A 17106-nucleotide genomic window follows, 5' to 3' on the forward strand; every position below is an offset into this window, starting at 1 on the left:
GGGGGGTGTCATATGCGTCCGAAGACACCCCTCTTTCCGCCAGTTACACCCGGGGAGGGGGGTGACAGAAGACCTATGGGCCTCGGGTGCCAGACGACCTAGCTACGCCACTGCGTCCGGCACTTCGCCACCAGCACTTTCGGTTTCGGGTCATAGCACCGTCGATGCACGACAGTGCGCAGTGACGCTGCTCGTGCCTCGCAGAGCAGACCACTCACATTGCTGTTGTATAGGTTTTAAACACCGATGCTTGTTTGTCGCGCTCCTGCATAATAGCGACGTTCGTTTAAACAGCATGACGAACTGCCATAGCGCGGTCTCTCCTTGCCTAACCTGAGCCCTCGCTGACTTCGGCCTCTTACGTTCGCTGTCTTCTTGCGCGGGACGAGCGAAGTAACCAAACTTTCGCTGAAGACTGGAGGCGTCTACTCCAGAGTGTTTGTATAGCCTCCAAATGTAGGTGTCTGGACACCTTAGCGGTTGCTTCTCGACAGGTTCGAAAGAAGAAGACGAGCCGATGTTGCCCTGAATCGACTCGACAATGACGCGCGCATAGCCAACGTATAGCACTCCACCCAACTTCGCGCCGACTGCGTTCCATTCATCGTCGCGTCGTCACCAACAGCCACACAACAACGTCACCACCGGTCACACCGGGCACGTGTAACGGTTTCCGGAGTTGTCGCACCAACACTGGACTGCTGCAGACCCACGAGCATCATTTGCGCACCGGATGACATGGTGCGCATGGCACTACCACCTCGTTTCACGAGGTCCTAGTGCCCCTCCACGGCATTTTTTGACGGACTGAGGGTTACACAACAGTAACGGTATACCGTTTACGACGTTAGCGTGGCACCACTGGGAAGAACCGCGTCTGCGTCACCTTGAGTGCCGAAGAACTGCAGCACCACAGATTTCTTGTCACGGAACGCCATGACTAATAGCTGACCGTCCTCGGAACACTTGGCGAGCTACGTGATGTTGTCCGCAAACAGCAGACCCGTTACTATGCAAGGGTTCGGCTGACCGTCCATTATGTACCGGATCTTGAAGCCACTCTGGAGCAGCCTGTCCCCCGTTCCCGACACATATCTCGTGGCGCCGGGTCTCCTGCGCCACCTGTCGGAGAGGGCACGTAACTTTAGCGACTCATCTCTCATTTCCAGGCCTGTTTACGTACCTCTCATATTTCTCGAAGGCGTTGCATATAATTTGCGGCAGATGCAAAAGCTAGGTAAGCCGCTTTAGCTGGCCGATTCTTGTTCCCTATGCAGGAGGTTACGTAATCAAGTAACGCGTTGAGTAAGGAACGAGTTGAAGCGTTCGCTCACCGCAGCTGTTGCCGCCGTTGATCTCACCAGCACTGTGATAGCGAGTTTCTGCGGTCATCGAATGAGATCTGATCAAGCTTGCTTGTGCACCCGTGACAGCGATCTCCGTAGCTTAATTACTAAGCAGAAGTTTACTGCAATTAATTCGGCCGGCAAAACTTACTTCGTGTTGTCTAATTACTTACCACCGCGGTCAATCGTTCCTCGTTGGGGCGAAACTGCTACTTTTCATTGCTTTTGTTAAAATAATAAAAGGCACGCACTTTCAACAACGTTCCTTCCAGCAGTTTTTTGGTCGCTTTCGAACTTCGCAATATGCTACCAATATTGACGAAATTTTTTCAATAATATCCGAGAGAACCAACCTGGTCCTTTAAAGAGACGAATACGTACCGTTGCCTCAAGATATTGCTTTACCAGCGCTCAGATGCCATCACCTTAGATAAAAAACATTTCGTGCACTTTCACTCTGTGAAGAAGGATAACCAGCCAAGCTATGTTGAGATGACTATATTGTCAACTCTATGAATTTATATTGTTGTTGCTATATTGCTTGAACAAAGATGCATACACCTAACTTTGTGGTTTGCTATCGTCTTTATTTTATCTCATTCGTTACTATAGTGACCATAGCTTTCTGGTGGCTGTGGCGCACCCCCCGACGGTTGTACTGCTATGCTAGACACGTTCATGCCAAAGGTTAAATCTATATACGACCGGTGACGCGTGGTTGGCACATTGAACTCGGTGCAGCAGTCAATTCCAAACTGTGCCAACCGGAAGGACACAATCCACTTGCCGTCGGGGCGCTCTACGTCGACGTTAAAATCTCCCAATGTGACGATTGACTCGTTTTCGACGGAAGAGATCCATCCAAAGGCGTCTATTAGGTAGGTCTCAATGTCTCCTTTGCATGTAGCCTGAGGAACGTAGAACGTCGCGAAGACGGTTCCATCTTGCGTCTGCGCGGCGCATACTCGATATAGCCAATCAATATAGTTGGCAATATAGTCATCCCAACAGAGCTTCGCTGGTTATCCTTTTTCACAAAGTGGAAGGGCCCGAAATGTTTTTTTATCTAAGGTGGTGGCGTCGGAGCGCTGGTGAAGCAATTTATTGAGGGAGTGGTTCGTATTTGCCTCATTAGAGGTCCTCGTTAGTTTTCCCGGACATTATTTTAAAAATTTCTTCCATATATTTAAGATGCTGAAAAACCACTGGAAGGAGCTTTGTTGGAATTGCATGCCTTTTATTATTTCAAGAAAAGCAATGAAAAGTAGCAGTTTCGCCCCAATGGCGAAGCATTGACAGGGGTAGTAAATAATTACGCAACACAAGTTGCCGAATTGCGGCCGAATAAATTGCGGTAAACTTCCACTTACTAATTAAGCTAGGGAGCCCGCTGTGACGGCTGCGCAAGCAAACTTGATCAGGTCTCACCTGATGACCGGAGAAACTCGCTCTCACAACGCTAGTGAGATCAATGGCGGCAAAAGCTGCGGTGAGCGAACGCTTCAACGCATGTCCCAAACTTGATTACGTAACATCCTGCATAGGGCGAGCGAGAACAAAGCGAACAAGAATCTGCCAGCCAAACTGGCTTGCCTAGCTTTAGGACTTGCCGCAGATTGTATGCAACACCTTCGAAATATATGAGAGGTACATAAACAGGCCTGCAAACGAGAGATGATTCACTAAAGTTACGTGCCCTCTCCGAGAGGTGGCGCAGGAGACCGGGCGCCATGACGTATGTGTCGGAAATGGGGGACAGGCTGCTCCAGGGTGGCCCCGGCTTCAAGATCCCGTACATAATGGACGGTCAGCCGAGCCCTTGCACAGTAAACGGTCTGCTGTTTGGGGACAACATCATGTTGCTCGCCATTAGTGCCGAGGATGGTCAGCTATTGGTCACGGCGTTCCGTGACAAGAAATCTGCGGTGCTGCAGTTCTTCGGCACTCAAGGTGATGCAGACGCAATTCTTTCCAGTGGTGCCACGCTACCGTCGTAAACGATATGCCGTTACTGTTGTGTAACCCTTAGTCCGTCAAAAAATGCCGTGGAGGGGCACTACCACGTGAAACGAGTCGTTCCGACAGCATGTCATTCGCTGCGCAGATGATGTACGTGGGGTTGCGGCCGTTGAATGTGGGTGTGACAGCTCTGGAAACCGTTACACGTGCCCGGTGTGACCTGTGGTGACGCGGTTGTATGCCTGTTGGTGAAGACGGCAGGATGAATGGAACGCTGTCTGCGCGAAGTTGGGTGGAGTGCTATATGTTGGCGATGCGTGCGTCATTGTCGAGGTGATTGAAGGCAACATCGGCTCATCTTCTTCTTTCGAACCTGTAGAGTAGCAACCAGCAAGGTGTCCAGACGCCTACATTTCGAGGCCATACAAACACTCTGGAGTAGGCGCCTCCAATCTTCAGCGAAAGTTTGGTTTCTTCGCTCGTCCCGCGCAAGAAGACAGCGCACGCAAGAGGCCGAAGTCAGCGAGGGCTCAGGTTAGGCAAGGAGAGACCGCGCTATGGCAGTTCGTCGTGCTGTTTAAACGAACGTCGCTATTATGCAGGAGCGCGCCAAACAAGCATCGGTGTTTCAAACCTATACGACAGCAATGTCAGTGGTCTGCTCTGCGAGGCACGAGCAGCGTCACGGCGCACTGTCGTGTAACGACGATGCTATGACCCGAAACCGAAAGTGCTGGTGGCGAAGTGCAGGACCCGCGGAAATGCGGAACAGAAGGAGCATCATCTAGCTGGTCGTGGGCTGCAGCAGCCTCGCACCAGGCCACACAGCGGGAAGCAAGTGCAGTTTATTTGGCCGACAAAACTTGGTGTAGCTGGTGAATATTTTACTACCGCTAGCAATGCTTTGGCGTTGGAGCGAAATGCGACTTTTCATTGCTTTTCTTAAGACCGTGAAATAAAAGGCGCGCGCGCTTTATAAAAGTAATTGTTGCCATATTGAGCTTGTTAAACATTTCGCTATATTCTGACCTTATGTGCGAAATGCCTTTTCTTAAAGCTCGGAAAACTAATGAGGACTTTTCAGGTGAGAAATGCGATCCGCTTGCTTTCGCGCTGGCTCCATCTGCGCAGTTGAACCTTCTGCTGAGTTGGCGAATTCATTGTGTTGGCGCTATAGGTTGCCCAATGCTTATTTGTTTCGCCGTGTGTATATCAGAAATTATAAATATAGGCGTGAGCCCGCGCCAACTATATGTGCAACGGGTATAAAACCCATTAAAAAGAAATAAATAGGGGTTGCAGCGGCAACTGAAAAGCGATTTCAAGAAGCAAGCGTAATAAAATAAATTCGGAGGCGTAGCCGGCTAAGTGGCACGAAAGAATATCGTCAAAAATACACTTTACTTGGCGGAAGAAAAATAAGCATAGCGAAGTGCGTACATCTAAGCTCTTTGGGAGTTAAAAGTTAAGACCAGCGCGAGTGATGCGCAGGCGTCGCACTGGTGCCTATTTATTGCATTTGAAGCGATATAAAATGAGAGAAGGTGCTCCGATACAGGGACGTCAGCCTCCTCCAGTAGGTGGCCGTCCAGTTGTGAGGTTGCTCTGCTTGACAGGAGGCGCCCAGGCAAGTGCTTACACAGGGGTGGCTGCGTCAGGGCCTTAGGCGCACAGTTAGGGCTATAGCTATAGTAAAGGCAGGTGAAAGCAGGAAAATCATCAATGATGGCAGAGAGAAAATAAAGAAAATGGATAAGAAAGGGAAAGGAGGACAATGATGAGGATTAAGCACGCAGGTAGAGCCATCTCGCCCGAGGAAGTGCCGCCATAGTGGACTGAAACAGTGGGGATGTCGAAAAACAAATGTGCAAAAGTAACGTGAAGGGATAAAAAGAAATTAAAACAAGAGGAGTTAATCTGCGTTTGGAAGAATGGAACCGATAGGAGTGGGAGCGGGAGGGACGGAAAGATTCATGATATTGTCACGTGGTCGTGACGTCAAAGAACACAGTAGCAAAACTGTGAAAGGCAAAAACTAGCTTTTATTGGGCGAACCTGTGCCCACAAAACAGGCTACACTTAAAGCACAACGAGAGCGGCGAACACAGTCGGCGATCGTCGTAAAATCTGATCAGCGAGTCAAGCGCGTCGGCTTTTATACAGCAGTCGTCGAATGTTCCAGACTAATCGTTCGGACCCGCGTACCTTCCACAAAGTTCTACACCATTCGCGTCACACGATGAAATCAGATAACACAACGTTCGGCGACAACAGATAGCCGGGTAGAAGTATCGATAACTTTCCAGAAACTTCGGATACATGCAGGCGCGTCCCGCGCTGTGCGATTACATTTGTTAGGTGGCGAAACGTGGTCGCCCGATAAAGATAAGTACACGTGTCAATATGCACAAGTTGCAGGGGCAAAGCCCGCGATTTCATTACAGTTAGCAAGGTACGGTAGGTGTTGGGTGACAAGGACGATGCATGCGCGGCGGCGTGCAATTGGCACACGATACGCGCAGTGAGCGGGCACGAGCACAGGTTGGAGGCAGGGAGGTTGAACCGCTGTAAGCAGTACGGTAAATGCTCATGCCGCATGAAAAGGCGAACCAGAAGATGATTAGGAGGTAACCAACCTGAAATTTCGCGTACGCTTTGTACCAAGTTATAAAGGGTGGTGTTTTGTCCTTCGAGCTGCTAATGACCGTGCCCCTGCTTTCGTGCGATTTGAAAGAAATGCGCATGGGCCGGCTTCAGGGAGGCATGACTCTCGCGTAATGTGCCCGGGATCGCCGCGTTCGACGGAGCCGAGTCATCGAGCTCATTACCAACTTTACAGTCCCTGTGGCCATGGACGTGATAGACGTTAATCCGATGCCCCCCCCCCCCCCCCTCGGGGGCTCGCGAGAGAAGCACCTTCTCACACTGCACGACGAGCGCATCCCTAACGCGGCGGCTCGAAAGGGCGGTCAGCAAGGACAGGCAATCGGTGCAAGTGCTTGTGTCTGTTTTGGCCTGCTGGATTCCACAAACACAAGCGCCTCGGCGAAAGCAATGACCTCAGCACTGTAAGTTCTAGTCGCATTCACCACCCGAAACTTGCGGACAGAAGCCAATCGACCGTGCGGGTCGACCACGACAAAGGCAGCGCCCACCACAGTGCTCGTGAAGGTGCCGTCAATGTAAATACGGCAGCCAGGAACGCGAGAAATTCGAGTATAGGCTGAGGAGGGTTCAGATGCCGGAACCAGAATCGGCGGGTTTTTCGCGGCTAATGCGACCGCTCAACAAAATGGTGTCCAATGCCATTTGGGTGCAATATATTCTGGCCATATTGTGTTACCTGCGGAGCGTGAATAGGGATAGTTGTTTACTCAATCTATCGAGTTCCACAGTAAACGGTGGAGAGTTAGCCATAACGTGTAGCGCCAATGTTCTAGTGGTTTGAGTGGTAAGGTGCATCGTTGGCAAGTTGGGCCGCCAGACTGGGGACGCGCGTTCAATTGCAGGAAGCAGAACCTGCCTGCATAAGCGACGTAACATCATTGGATGCATCGTGAAATGTATGCGAATAAAGTTGAGCAGTCGCGTAACAAGTACCTCGCCTTTAATCTTGAGATAACCGACATGGGCATGAAAATTCAGTTTGCCATCAAAAATCGCACCGAGAATTTCACTGTGATATTTGTGTTTTAGGAAGGCGCCGGCTAATAGAATGAAAGTACGCCGTTTGGATGTGCCAATGTGCCTATTGATGAAGAAGTCGAAAAAATACTTTTGTTGGCTGGGTTTAACCTTGTTTTGATGGGCCGAATTGCGAGCCAAGGTGAGGACCGATTCCGCTAGAGCGTCCAATTCCAATCGTGACGAGGCGGAAAGCAGGACGATAGTGTGGTCTGCATGCGCTTCGATGTGCACGCCCTTTGGGAGACGTAAGTGAAGGAAGGAGTGAATAACGATATTCCATAATAAAGGGCTTATCGGCGAGCCCTTCTGGCTTCCTGTCGAAGGGCGGGCTGATACTTCGCCGGCGTTTACTCGAAATACAACCCTGCGACCCGTCAGGAACGATTTCAGAATATGATATAGGTACGAGGGGAATCCATTCCACCGTGCAAAGAAGAGAACCTCATCATGTCATACACTGTTAAAAGCGCCAGTGAAGTCCAATTAATTCCACACCGGCGGCGTTTTCACCGCCTTCAGTGCGCATACTCCCTGTTTCAAGACGTACGGGGCCAGAGGGGCACTCTGCGCATGCGTAAAGCCAAATTGGTAAGTTGTTATGAGGTTTCGAGAATGTAAAAAATAACATATTCAGGAATTTAGCAGTCTTTTAAATACTTTTCCGAATGTGTTAATAATAATAATAATAATAATAATAATATATGGGGTTTTACGTGCCAAAACCACTTTCTGATTATGAGGCACGCCGTAGTGGAGGACTGCGGAAATTTAGACCACCTGGGGTTCTTTAACGTGCACCTAAATCTAAGTACACGGGTGTTTTCGCATTTCGCCCCCATCGAAATGCGGCCGAATGTGTTAGTGCTACAGCATCCCGATAGGATGCGGACCAGGTAGCAAAGGGCAGAGCTGCTAAACTTGCCGAAACGTTGCGGCTTCAACAAGTGCCGCTAGTTTGGCGACGTCGAAACTGCGTTGCCTAATATTCCACTACCCCGCGATTCGCGCATTGTTTCTAATTTCGAACACGATCAGGCGAAGTCGCGCGGTCCAAATTAATTTCATTGGAATGTCTACTGCCCTTCAATACCTGGGTGGCGCAATGGCGCCGTTCAATAGCATTTTCACCTCGTATCTGATTCCTCTTCGTTCTCGCGCTGATTCCTGTTATGGAACCTTATTTCCTTTCAACACGTATTGTACTGATTGCGTGCGACGTACGGGTTTTATTCTTTTTACTGGCGTTTGGTGACGGTGTGGTGACTGTGTGCGAGCTACAGTCACTCGCGCTCCAGATGAACTGACGGACTCCAGATGGACTACTAAAATATTGCGATCTTCTCGTGTGCCATGCTCATTTTCGGGTGCTTGCACTTCCGGGAGCACGCTGCTTTGCGCATCATTTTCTTTGGCGCCACCCATTTGAGGCACTAATTGTGGCTGGCCTACGTTTGTTGGCATCGGCGTTCGTACACCAACACATGAATCTAAATCTGCGATATCTCGCGCGCTGGAAATATGGAAACTTTAGGCGAACTCGTAAATAAAGTGCAAATCTAGAGGTTTTCGTGCCATTACCACGATATGATTATGAAGAACGCGTTAGTGTGGGAGTTCGGGTATATTTTCACCACCTGGCGCTCTCTGCTCAATGCGCAATGCTCAACGCATTTCTAATTCTTGGCGTCCGTTAATACTATACCACGAGCACGCCACCGTAACTTATAACTTGTCGCTTTATACGTGTCGCATGAAATGCGATAGAAAAAAGATATATGATAGGTGTGTTCAAAAATAAAAGGAAAACGCGTCTAGTATATTAAATATGTAGGCAGGTTTCGTGCGTGCATTGACATTAAACTAAATTAGAGAAATGTAATAGATGACGTGCCACCATACGTACAGCAGATCGTGACAAAAAAAAAAGCAGGAATCCACCGCTACTTCAAGCCAGAGTACGGTCCAAAATAAACTACTCACCAAATTAGGGGCTAAATAACAGTAAAAATTTTGGTGTTGTCACCAGCACCACAACAGCGCTTGCATGTAGGTTCGCTTTGCAGGAGCCTCGCACCAAGCCCCACAGAGGGCGGCAAGTGGAGTTATTCGGCTGACAAAACTTACTTCGTGTAGTTAACGAATACTTTACTACCGCTTTCGCTGCTTCAACATTTGGACAAAAATACGGCTTTTCGGTTGCTTTTCTTAAAACAGCTAAATAAAAGACTTGTACAAACAACAAAACTACTAATTGTGATTTCGCGACTGTGAAAATTTCTTAATATGCTGACGATATCGCTGAAAAGCTTTTTCTTAACAACTGGCTAAACTAATGAGGACTTGTAAGGTTGCAGATGCGATCCGCTTTCTGAGCTGCTGGCTCCATCACCCATAGTCTCCGTGCTCTAATGCGTAGCCTATCATGACAGGGATTATTGATGTGGACTAGTCCAGCGCGACTGGGCCCTCGAGGCACTTTGCGTGTGTACGCTGGCGGAAACACTCAGGGGCGTCAGCAGAAACTACCTCGTCGTTTTCTTCTTCCACGGTATATATTAGAGCGAAGCTGTATAAGGTTAGGTTCTAAATTACTAATTCTGATTTTGCGATCGTGCAAATTCTTTAATATGCTGGCGATATCGCTAAAAAGCTTTTTCTTAATAACTGGCTAAACTAATGAGGACTTGTAAGGTTGCAGATGCGATCCGCTTTCTGAGGAGCTGGCTCCACGTGGACTTGTGCAGCGCGACTTCGCACTCGAGGCACTTTGCGTGTGTTCGCTGGCGGAAACACTCAGGGGCGTCAGCAGAAACTGCCTCGTCGTTTTCTTCTTCCACGGTATGTATTAGAGCGAAGCTGTATAAGGCTAGGTTGCCATTGCCCATATTTCTCAAGATCAATTCTATTCCTTCTTCCCGTGTGGTATTCTACAACAAACTTGTCCTTGATAAAGAAAAATTATTCGAAGCTGTAACAAAGGTAGACTGGTTCACAGTAAAAGAAACCAACGACCCTCAACAAGCTTACTCGCGCTTTTTGTCTATACATTTTACACAAATTTCATTTCCATTCCCACAATAAAAAAATGCAAAAAGGAACTAGCGTCACCGCCAGATCCGTGGCTTACTGATATATTACTGAAAGCAATGCGAAGACGAGGGAATCTTTATTAAAAAAATAAAAAAAACCAGCCCTTCGTTGTTAGACTGATAGCCTGGTACAAAAAATACTGCAACCATATCGGCGCACAGCTGAAAAGAGCAAGAAGAAGCTACTTTAAACAGAAAATTTTGGATAGTGGGAACAACTCTGATCAAAAATGGAAAACAGAAAATTCGTTCCTAAATAGAAACAGCAACGTGGAAACCGTAACTAGAATAAACCACTGTGGCAATTAATATTCAAACCCTCGTGGCATAGCATATGTCTTCAGTGACTTCTTTTTCTGAACCAACTTGGCATCGGACAAGCTTTCGATTATCAATTGACACGCATCCCACAATCATTTTACACGTTTCCTACTACTCCTGATAAATTAATCTCTGTAATTAATCATCTGAAAGTCAGAAGTGCCGGTCTTGACAATATTAGGCCAGGTCCTATAAAATTAATTGCTTGTCCAATATCTAATATTCTTGCGGATGTTATTAATTTAATATTTAAAACAGGGACGTTTCCTCGTGAACTAAAGCATGCCAATGTTACACCAGCATTTAAAAAAAGAAGATCGTTCATTATTAACTAACTACGGACCCATCTGTGCGCTCACATTCTTCATTAAAATAATCGAGAAACTTACTGAGAAACGCCTAACAAATTATCTCAACAAATTTATTATTCTTACGCGTTATCAGTTCAATTTTCGATCAGGATATTCTACAGATCTCGCTTTAATATTTCTCACAGATTACCTAAAGAAAGCTATTGGTGATGGTAGCTATGCCGGCTCTATTTCTGTTGACCTAAATAAAGCCTTTGACACTATAAATCACGAGATACTCTTTCTAGAAATAGAAACAATGGGAATATCTGGTCCTGCTTTTCTACTAATCCCTAGCTGCCTCCATAATAGAAACCAGGTGGTCAGTGTTTCCGGGACTTACTCAAAGCAAATATTGACAATATAGGGGTACCACAAGGGTCCATTTTTTAAATTTATATTAACGATCTACCGAATTTCATCACGCACTGTAATTGTATGCTGACGATACTACAATATTTAACTCGGATAAAAGCATGAACTGCCTAGTAGATAAACGTAATGCGGACCTTCTGAACATATTACACTAGTGTGAATTAAACATATTACACCTTAATCCAGCTAAAGCTAAGTTCATTGTCTTTACTGCACGTCAACAGTGACTAGTTCCTGTTCCTTCCATTTGCATGCCACAGTACACGATCTAAGCTAGTGATGACTTCAATAATTACACTGTCTGTCTAGATAAAAACTTGATATTTCATCACCACATTTCAAACGTAAAACAAAAGATGTCCCATGGTATACGCATCCTCATTCAAGCTGGTCCCTTTTCTTCGCATTCTACTCTGTTATCATTGTATATGCATTCATTCATTCACATATTAACTACTATATAATTACATGGGGTAATACATACAGCACTCATCTTGCGCCACTACAAATTGTCCAGAATAGAGCAATCAAAATATTAACTTTTAGCTCATACTACACCAACGTCAAACAATAATTACAAGCCAATACCATCCTTACAGTATCTTACATAATTATATATAATCTAGGTACCTGGTTATGTAAACATGTCAACAATCGATTCCCCTTTTCTTTCATTCCGTCTTCTTTCCTAGACAACACTAACAGCTTAGGTGCACGTTAAAAAAGCCCAGGTGGTCGAAATTTCCGGAGTCGTGCACTACGGCGTGCCTCATAATCAAAAAGTGGTTTTGGTACGTAAAACCCCATAATTTAATTTAATTTTTAACACTAACAGCACTATATTTGCTCTTCTCATCTTACCTAAAGTGTCATCTAATGTTCGAACCAACTACGGCAAGCAATCTCTTAATTTCAGCGCCTTTTTAATATGGAACTCGCTACCATTTCTTTTAAAATTAATGGCACTACATTCACTTATTACAGAATTCAAAAAGTTCCTTTTAAACAAACCGAGCCTTACATAACATTTTCTTATATGCCGAATAATGCATGCGTTTACATTTTCGATGGTTAATACTGAAGTTTATATCAGGCTTATTAATCACGTATGAAACTGTTTAAACAAGCCCAGTTTCTGTTCAATTTGTTCATGTTTCCATAGTTGCCTAATTGACTTTTTTGTGTGGTACTGTTTTTATAATTGCTGCCTTTCTAATTTGTTTTTACAATTGTATTTAGTACAGTCGCTGCGTTAACTAAGTTTACTTTTCCTTTCGTATATATCACGTACTGGAGGTCCCAATTAAGTCTCCGACTCCGGAACCTCCTGCTGTATATTAAATGTAATAACTTCGGATGTAGTAACAAAATTTGATTCTGATTCTGATTCCGAAAAAAATTGCGTGCGTCTATAGAGCCGCGTATAAAGAGAATTTGGTGCCTTTCACTGCGTCTTTGGGACACGTATTCTTTCTTCGGGTACGCAGGTGACCACTAATCGCAGTGCCTCACTCCATGCTCTGTGCGTGAGCCCTGGCACAACGTAGTGGACGGCAGGACAAGAATGAGGGGGGAGGGGACCGACGGTCTATAGTTATCCCGCTCGCCTGTTCGTCGCAGGAAGGGCTTGGAAAGGGCGCATGCATTTGGCCAAGCGAGCATCTGGCCAAGCGACACTGTCTCACACCCTAAACTCATGCACAAGCTGTTCGCAATAATAGAAAATGCATCCTTGGTTGGCTGGATATCGGTCCTTTTTTTCCCAGCGCTCACAATATGTATGTTTCAACTCTACTAACTCACCCTTGATGACTGTTTCTTCAGGGGTTGCGCAAGGCTCAGTACTGGCACCTCTTTTATTTCTGCTTTACATTAATGATCTCCTCCTGCGTACCTCAGTTAAAATACAGCTTTTTGCAGACGATTGCCTTTTATGTCATGCAATTAAATGGCCAACTGATCATGTTGTGCTCAACAATTCTTTCGCTGACTTCTCTAGCTGGACCAAAGCATGGCAGAATAAATATCAACTTTTCCAAAACTGTCTTCATGTCCTTTACACGTACGCTCATGCCCTCCTCTCTCTGCCTATGCCTTTCACAATATTACTTTAGATAGGGTCTTCGAATTCAAATGTTTAGGTACCCTACTAACACACGATTTGTCATGGTCGAAACACGTTGATGTCACCTGCAACAAGGCCCTTAAAAGAATGGGTAACTTACATCGTACGCTGTGTCTTGCTCCCCAAAAAACTGATCTTCTGACATATAAAACCCCAATTCGCCCTATCCTCGAATGTAGCTGCGTTGTATGGAATTCATGCAGGCACTGTGACATCAAGAAAACTAGAATTAGTACAAAAAAAGGCAGCGCGTTTTGTTTGTAGGGCATATGAAAAGGACTTTTCGCCCTCTAACTCTTTTTCCCTACTTGGTCTCACTCTTTTTTCAGACTGTCGCAAACTTGAACGCCTAAAATTCCTTCACATGTTAATAAATTATCCTCGTCTTCTCTCTCTAGATAACTAGTTAACTTTTACCAAACACTCATCTACGAGGAGTCACCACGCTCTATATATCTCAAACTTGCCTGCCCGCACTGATTCCTTTAAATATAGCTTTTTTACATCAACAATTCAATCTGGAATTCAGTACTGGGCAACATCCGTTCACTACCACTGGAACAATTTATACACAACAATTTATTTATACACACTGCCGCCTCATTTAGGCTGCAGTGTATATATATATATAATCCGCGCCGCTATTTGGTCGTCATATACGTATATATACGAGTGGCATAGCATACATATTACGCGAAAGAGAATTCGAAACAGAAGAGTGACGTCAGCGAAATCTGTCACATGAAGATTTCAGAGATATATGTAATCCATGTCGCTGGTTTACCGTCATATATATATATATATATCACGATGAACCAGCCACGTGGATTACATATATCTCTACAATATCCGTCAATGCTACAACAAGGATCGCGAGGAGATTTTTGCCGGGGCGCTGATGGAGCCAGCATGGAAGCAAACTGTACGTAAATGTCACCTTACAAGCCCTCATTTCTTTTCCCCGCTTGAAATAAACAAGCGCCTGGCCCATATTGTCTTAGTCTTGCTCGAATGAAGAATGCGCGACGCAAGTTTTGTCGGCCGAATAAACAACAATAAGCATTCGCCTACTATTTAAATTAGCAAGCCCGGGGTCACGGGCGCACAGGCAAGCTTGATCAGACCTCACTCGACGATCGCCGAAACTGAATGCCACAACGCTGGCGAGATCAAGAGCGGCAGCAGCAACGGGCGGACGCTTTAACAAGTCTCCAAATACTCGATCGCGCAACCAACCAACACAAGGAGCGTGAAAACACAGCGCAGAGGAATCCACCAGCCACGTCGGTTCCGCGCAGAAGCATTTGCAGCGAGCTGCCGCGATGGGCCCATCGCGGCAGCTCACCGCAAATGCCTGACGCGGGGCCGGCCACGCTGGAAACACTCCCAATATTTCTGGTGGCACACTCCAGGTGGCACCACACGACGGCACCCGAATGCGGAGGTGTGCCGCTATCGCCGCAAGAGGGACGCACTGGGTGCAACATGTCTTGGGTGAAATAAAATAATCTCATGGGTGGCGGCAATGGAAAAGAAACCTGCCATGAGTAACTACTTAAGAGGAAGAACGAAATCCGGAAAGAAAGAATCTATGATAACTCAAAGGGAGGCTCCTTTCTTTTCGAAGCGAGATGGGGATGCCTTAGAACACGCACCTATAAAGCGCGATATAAGAACGAAGAAGAAGCGTGTGCTTGCTGCTGTAAAGCTAGGGAAACCATGGAGCCTGTTCTTGCTACTGTAAAGCTAGGGAAACTACGGAGCATGTTTTATTAGAATGTGAAGGCGTGTACACTGCGGTCGATTTAGGCACCACTGGCCTGCTTGGAGCCATTGCGTTCAGCGAGAGCAGTGGAAAAGTAAACATGCCCGCAATAGGGATTAGAAAGAGGAGACTGGAGGTTTGTTAGAAGAAAAGTAGGGAAACGACAAAAAACGGAGACGTACAAAAGCACAGCTTGCAATAGGGGATCAGAAAATTTGGTTGTGGGAGTTCATAGTGGTTTTTTTTATTTAACCTAGGTAGGACATCAGGCAGTCTAATAGCAGGAGCTTGGTGGCGCAGCCCACCGCCCCATTCCAAAGGAGTCGCTCATACATCCATTCATCCATCAACGATCCACTCGACCGGCTCTGCAGCGACGCGAGAACCGCGTTCACACTTCTGTGGCTGACACGAACATTTTGCCCACGAACGTTATACGTAAACATTATAAAAATTAAGAGGCAGGAAGAGAGCGGTGTGGATCGCAGAGCAAACAGGGATAGCCGGTATTCCAGTAGGCATTAGAAGGAAAAAAAAAAGAATGGAGCTGCGCAGGCCACGTGCTAAGCTCAATCAACTTAACACAGACCCAAGTAGTCCGTATGTGAGAGCTAATAACTTTTGTTCACCTAATTCTGCCGTAACATATGGTATTCCACAAGCGTCCGTTATTGGGCCCTTCTGCTTTTCCTGCTTTATATTAATGATCTTCCTTCTTGCCTTTCTTCCTCAAGTGTCCGACTGTTTGCAGGTGACTGTGCAGCTTAAAAGAAAATAACTAGTCATGCCGATTATCTCAATCTAGATGGGGTACTTCAATGTTGTCGTAAATGGATCATGGCACTTAATACAACTATATACTGCCATGTGAGTTTCTCGCCACACCAGTACTCATTGTCTGCGTACTTACTCCCTGAATGATATTCCATTACTATCTGTTGGCACTTATAAATACCTTGGTGTTCCCATTTCTTCTAAACTTTCGTGGAATATGCATATCGCATATATAACTAACAACGCGAATCGCGTGCTTCTTTATCTGCGTCGAATTTTTTTTATGCCAATCGTCCATGAGTTAACACTTTACAAGACCGTGGTGAGTTCTAAATTAGAGTACGCCTAGGCCACATGGCATCCTACTAAGACCACCCTGATTCAAGCTCTTCAAGCAATTCAGAATCGCGCTGCACGTTTCAACTTATCGAATTAGTTACGTCATTCCAGCGTCACGTTTATGAAGAAAACCCTAAACTTGCGTGACCCTTCGTTGAGTCTAAAGTCATTTCGCCTTAATTGCTTTCACAAAATATATTATTATAACTACGATATTAAGGAGGTCCTATTTTGTCTATCTCATTATAGATCTTCAAAGACCGATCATCGCTTCTGCGTCTGCCGTGCGTCTGCCGTCTTGACGCACAAAATTGTGCGATGAATCTTTTATTCCTGGAATAAGCGCCGCGTGGAACCACCTTCCCTCTACAATCGCGAGCATAACTGGTGACCACTAGGTCAAGATAGCTTTCCAAGATCTCTTGTAAAATTTTGTGAGCGCCACGGCTTGCCACTTTTGCCCCCTCCCCCCTCCGTTCAAGTGGGCCCTTGGACCCTGAAACTATTTTTTTGTAAATATATATATATATATATATATATATATATATATATATATATATATATATATATATATATATATATATATATATATATAAGTAAAAGAATACATAAATAATGCGTAGGGTAGATAACCCGTGGACCACTAGAGGTACAGAATGCGTTCCAAGGGAAGGGAAGCGTAGTCGTAGGTGGTAAGAAAACTCTGTGAGGTCATAACATCGGGAAGTTTGCAGGCGCAAGTTGGAATCAACTGGCGCTAGACAGGGGTAATTGGAGATTGCAGGGAGGTGCTTTCGTCCTGAAATGGACGTAAAAAAGCACGAGGATGATGGCGATTATGATTGTTATAAGCAAACTATAATAGCTAGCTCTAGGAGCACTGGTCGGAGCAGAACGGACACTAGACGTCAAGTTAACGTTATTTAATATTTTATCGGCCACTGAATACAACCGAAGTTTTCTCGTCGGTACATCT

General features: G+C 45.8%; 1 protein-coding gene across 1 annotated transcript in view; it reads left to right on the plus strand.

Moving 5' to 3' along the window:
* Window positions 1-3076: 3076 nt before the first annotated feature.
* The window catches only part of LOC142558531 (uncharacterized), a 158389-nt gene continuing 144359 nt past the window's right edge, over window positions 3077-17106 (plus strand). Inside the window, exon 1 of the mRNA XM_075670664.1 lies at window positions 3077-3296. Within this exon, the coding sequence (XP_075526779.1) occupies window positions 3077-3296 (220 nt within the window). The remainder of the gene's footprint in view (window positions 3297-17106) is intronic.

Source organism: Dermacentor variabilis, chromosome 9 (genome assembly GCF_050947875.1).
Source record: "Dermacentor variabilis isolate Ectoservices chromosome 9, ASM5094787v1, whole genome shotgun sequence".
Classification (NCBI taxonomy): domain Eukaryota; kingdom Metazoa; phylum Arthropoda; class Arachnida; order Ixodida; family Ixodidae; genus Dermacentor; species Dermacentor variabilis.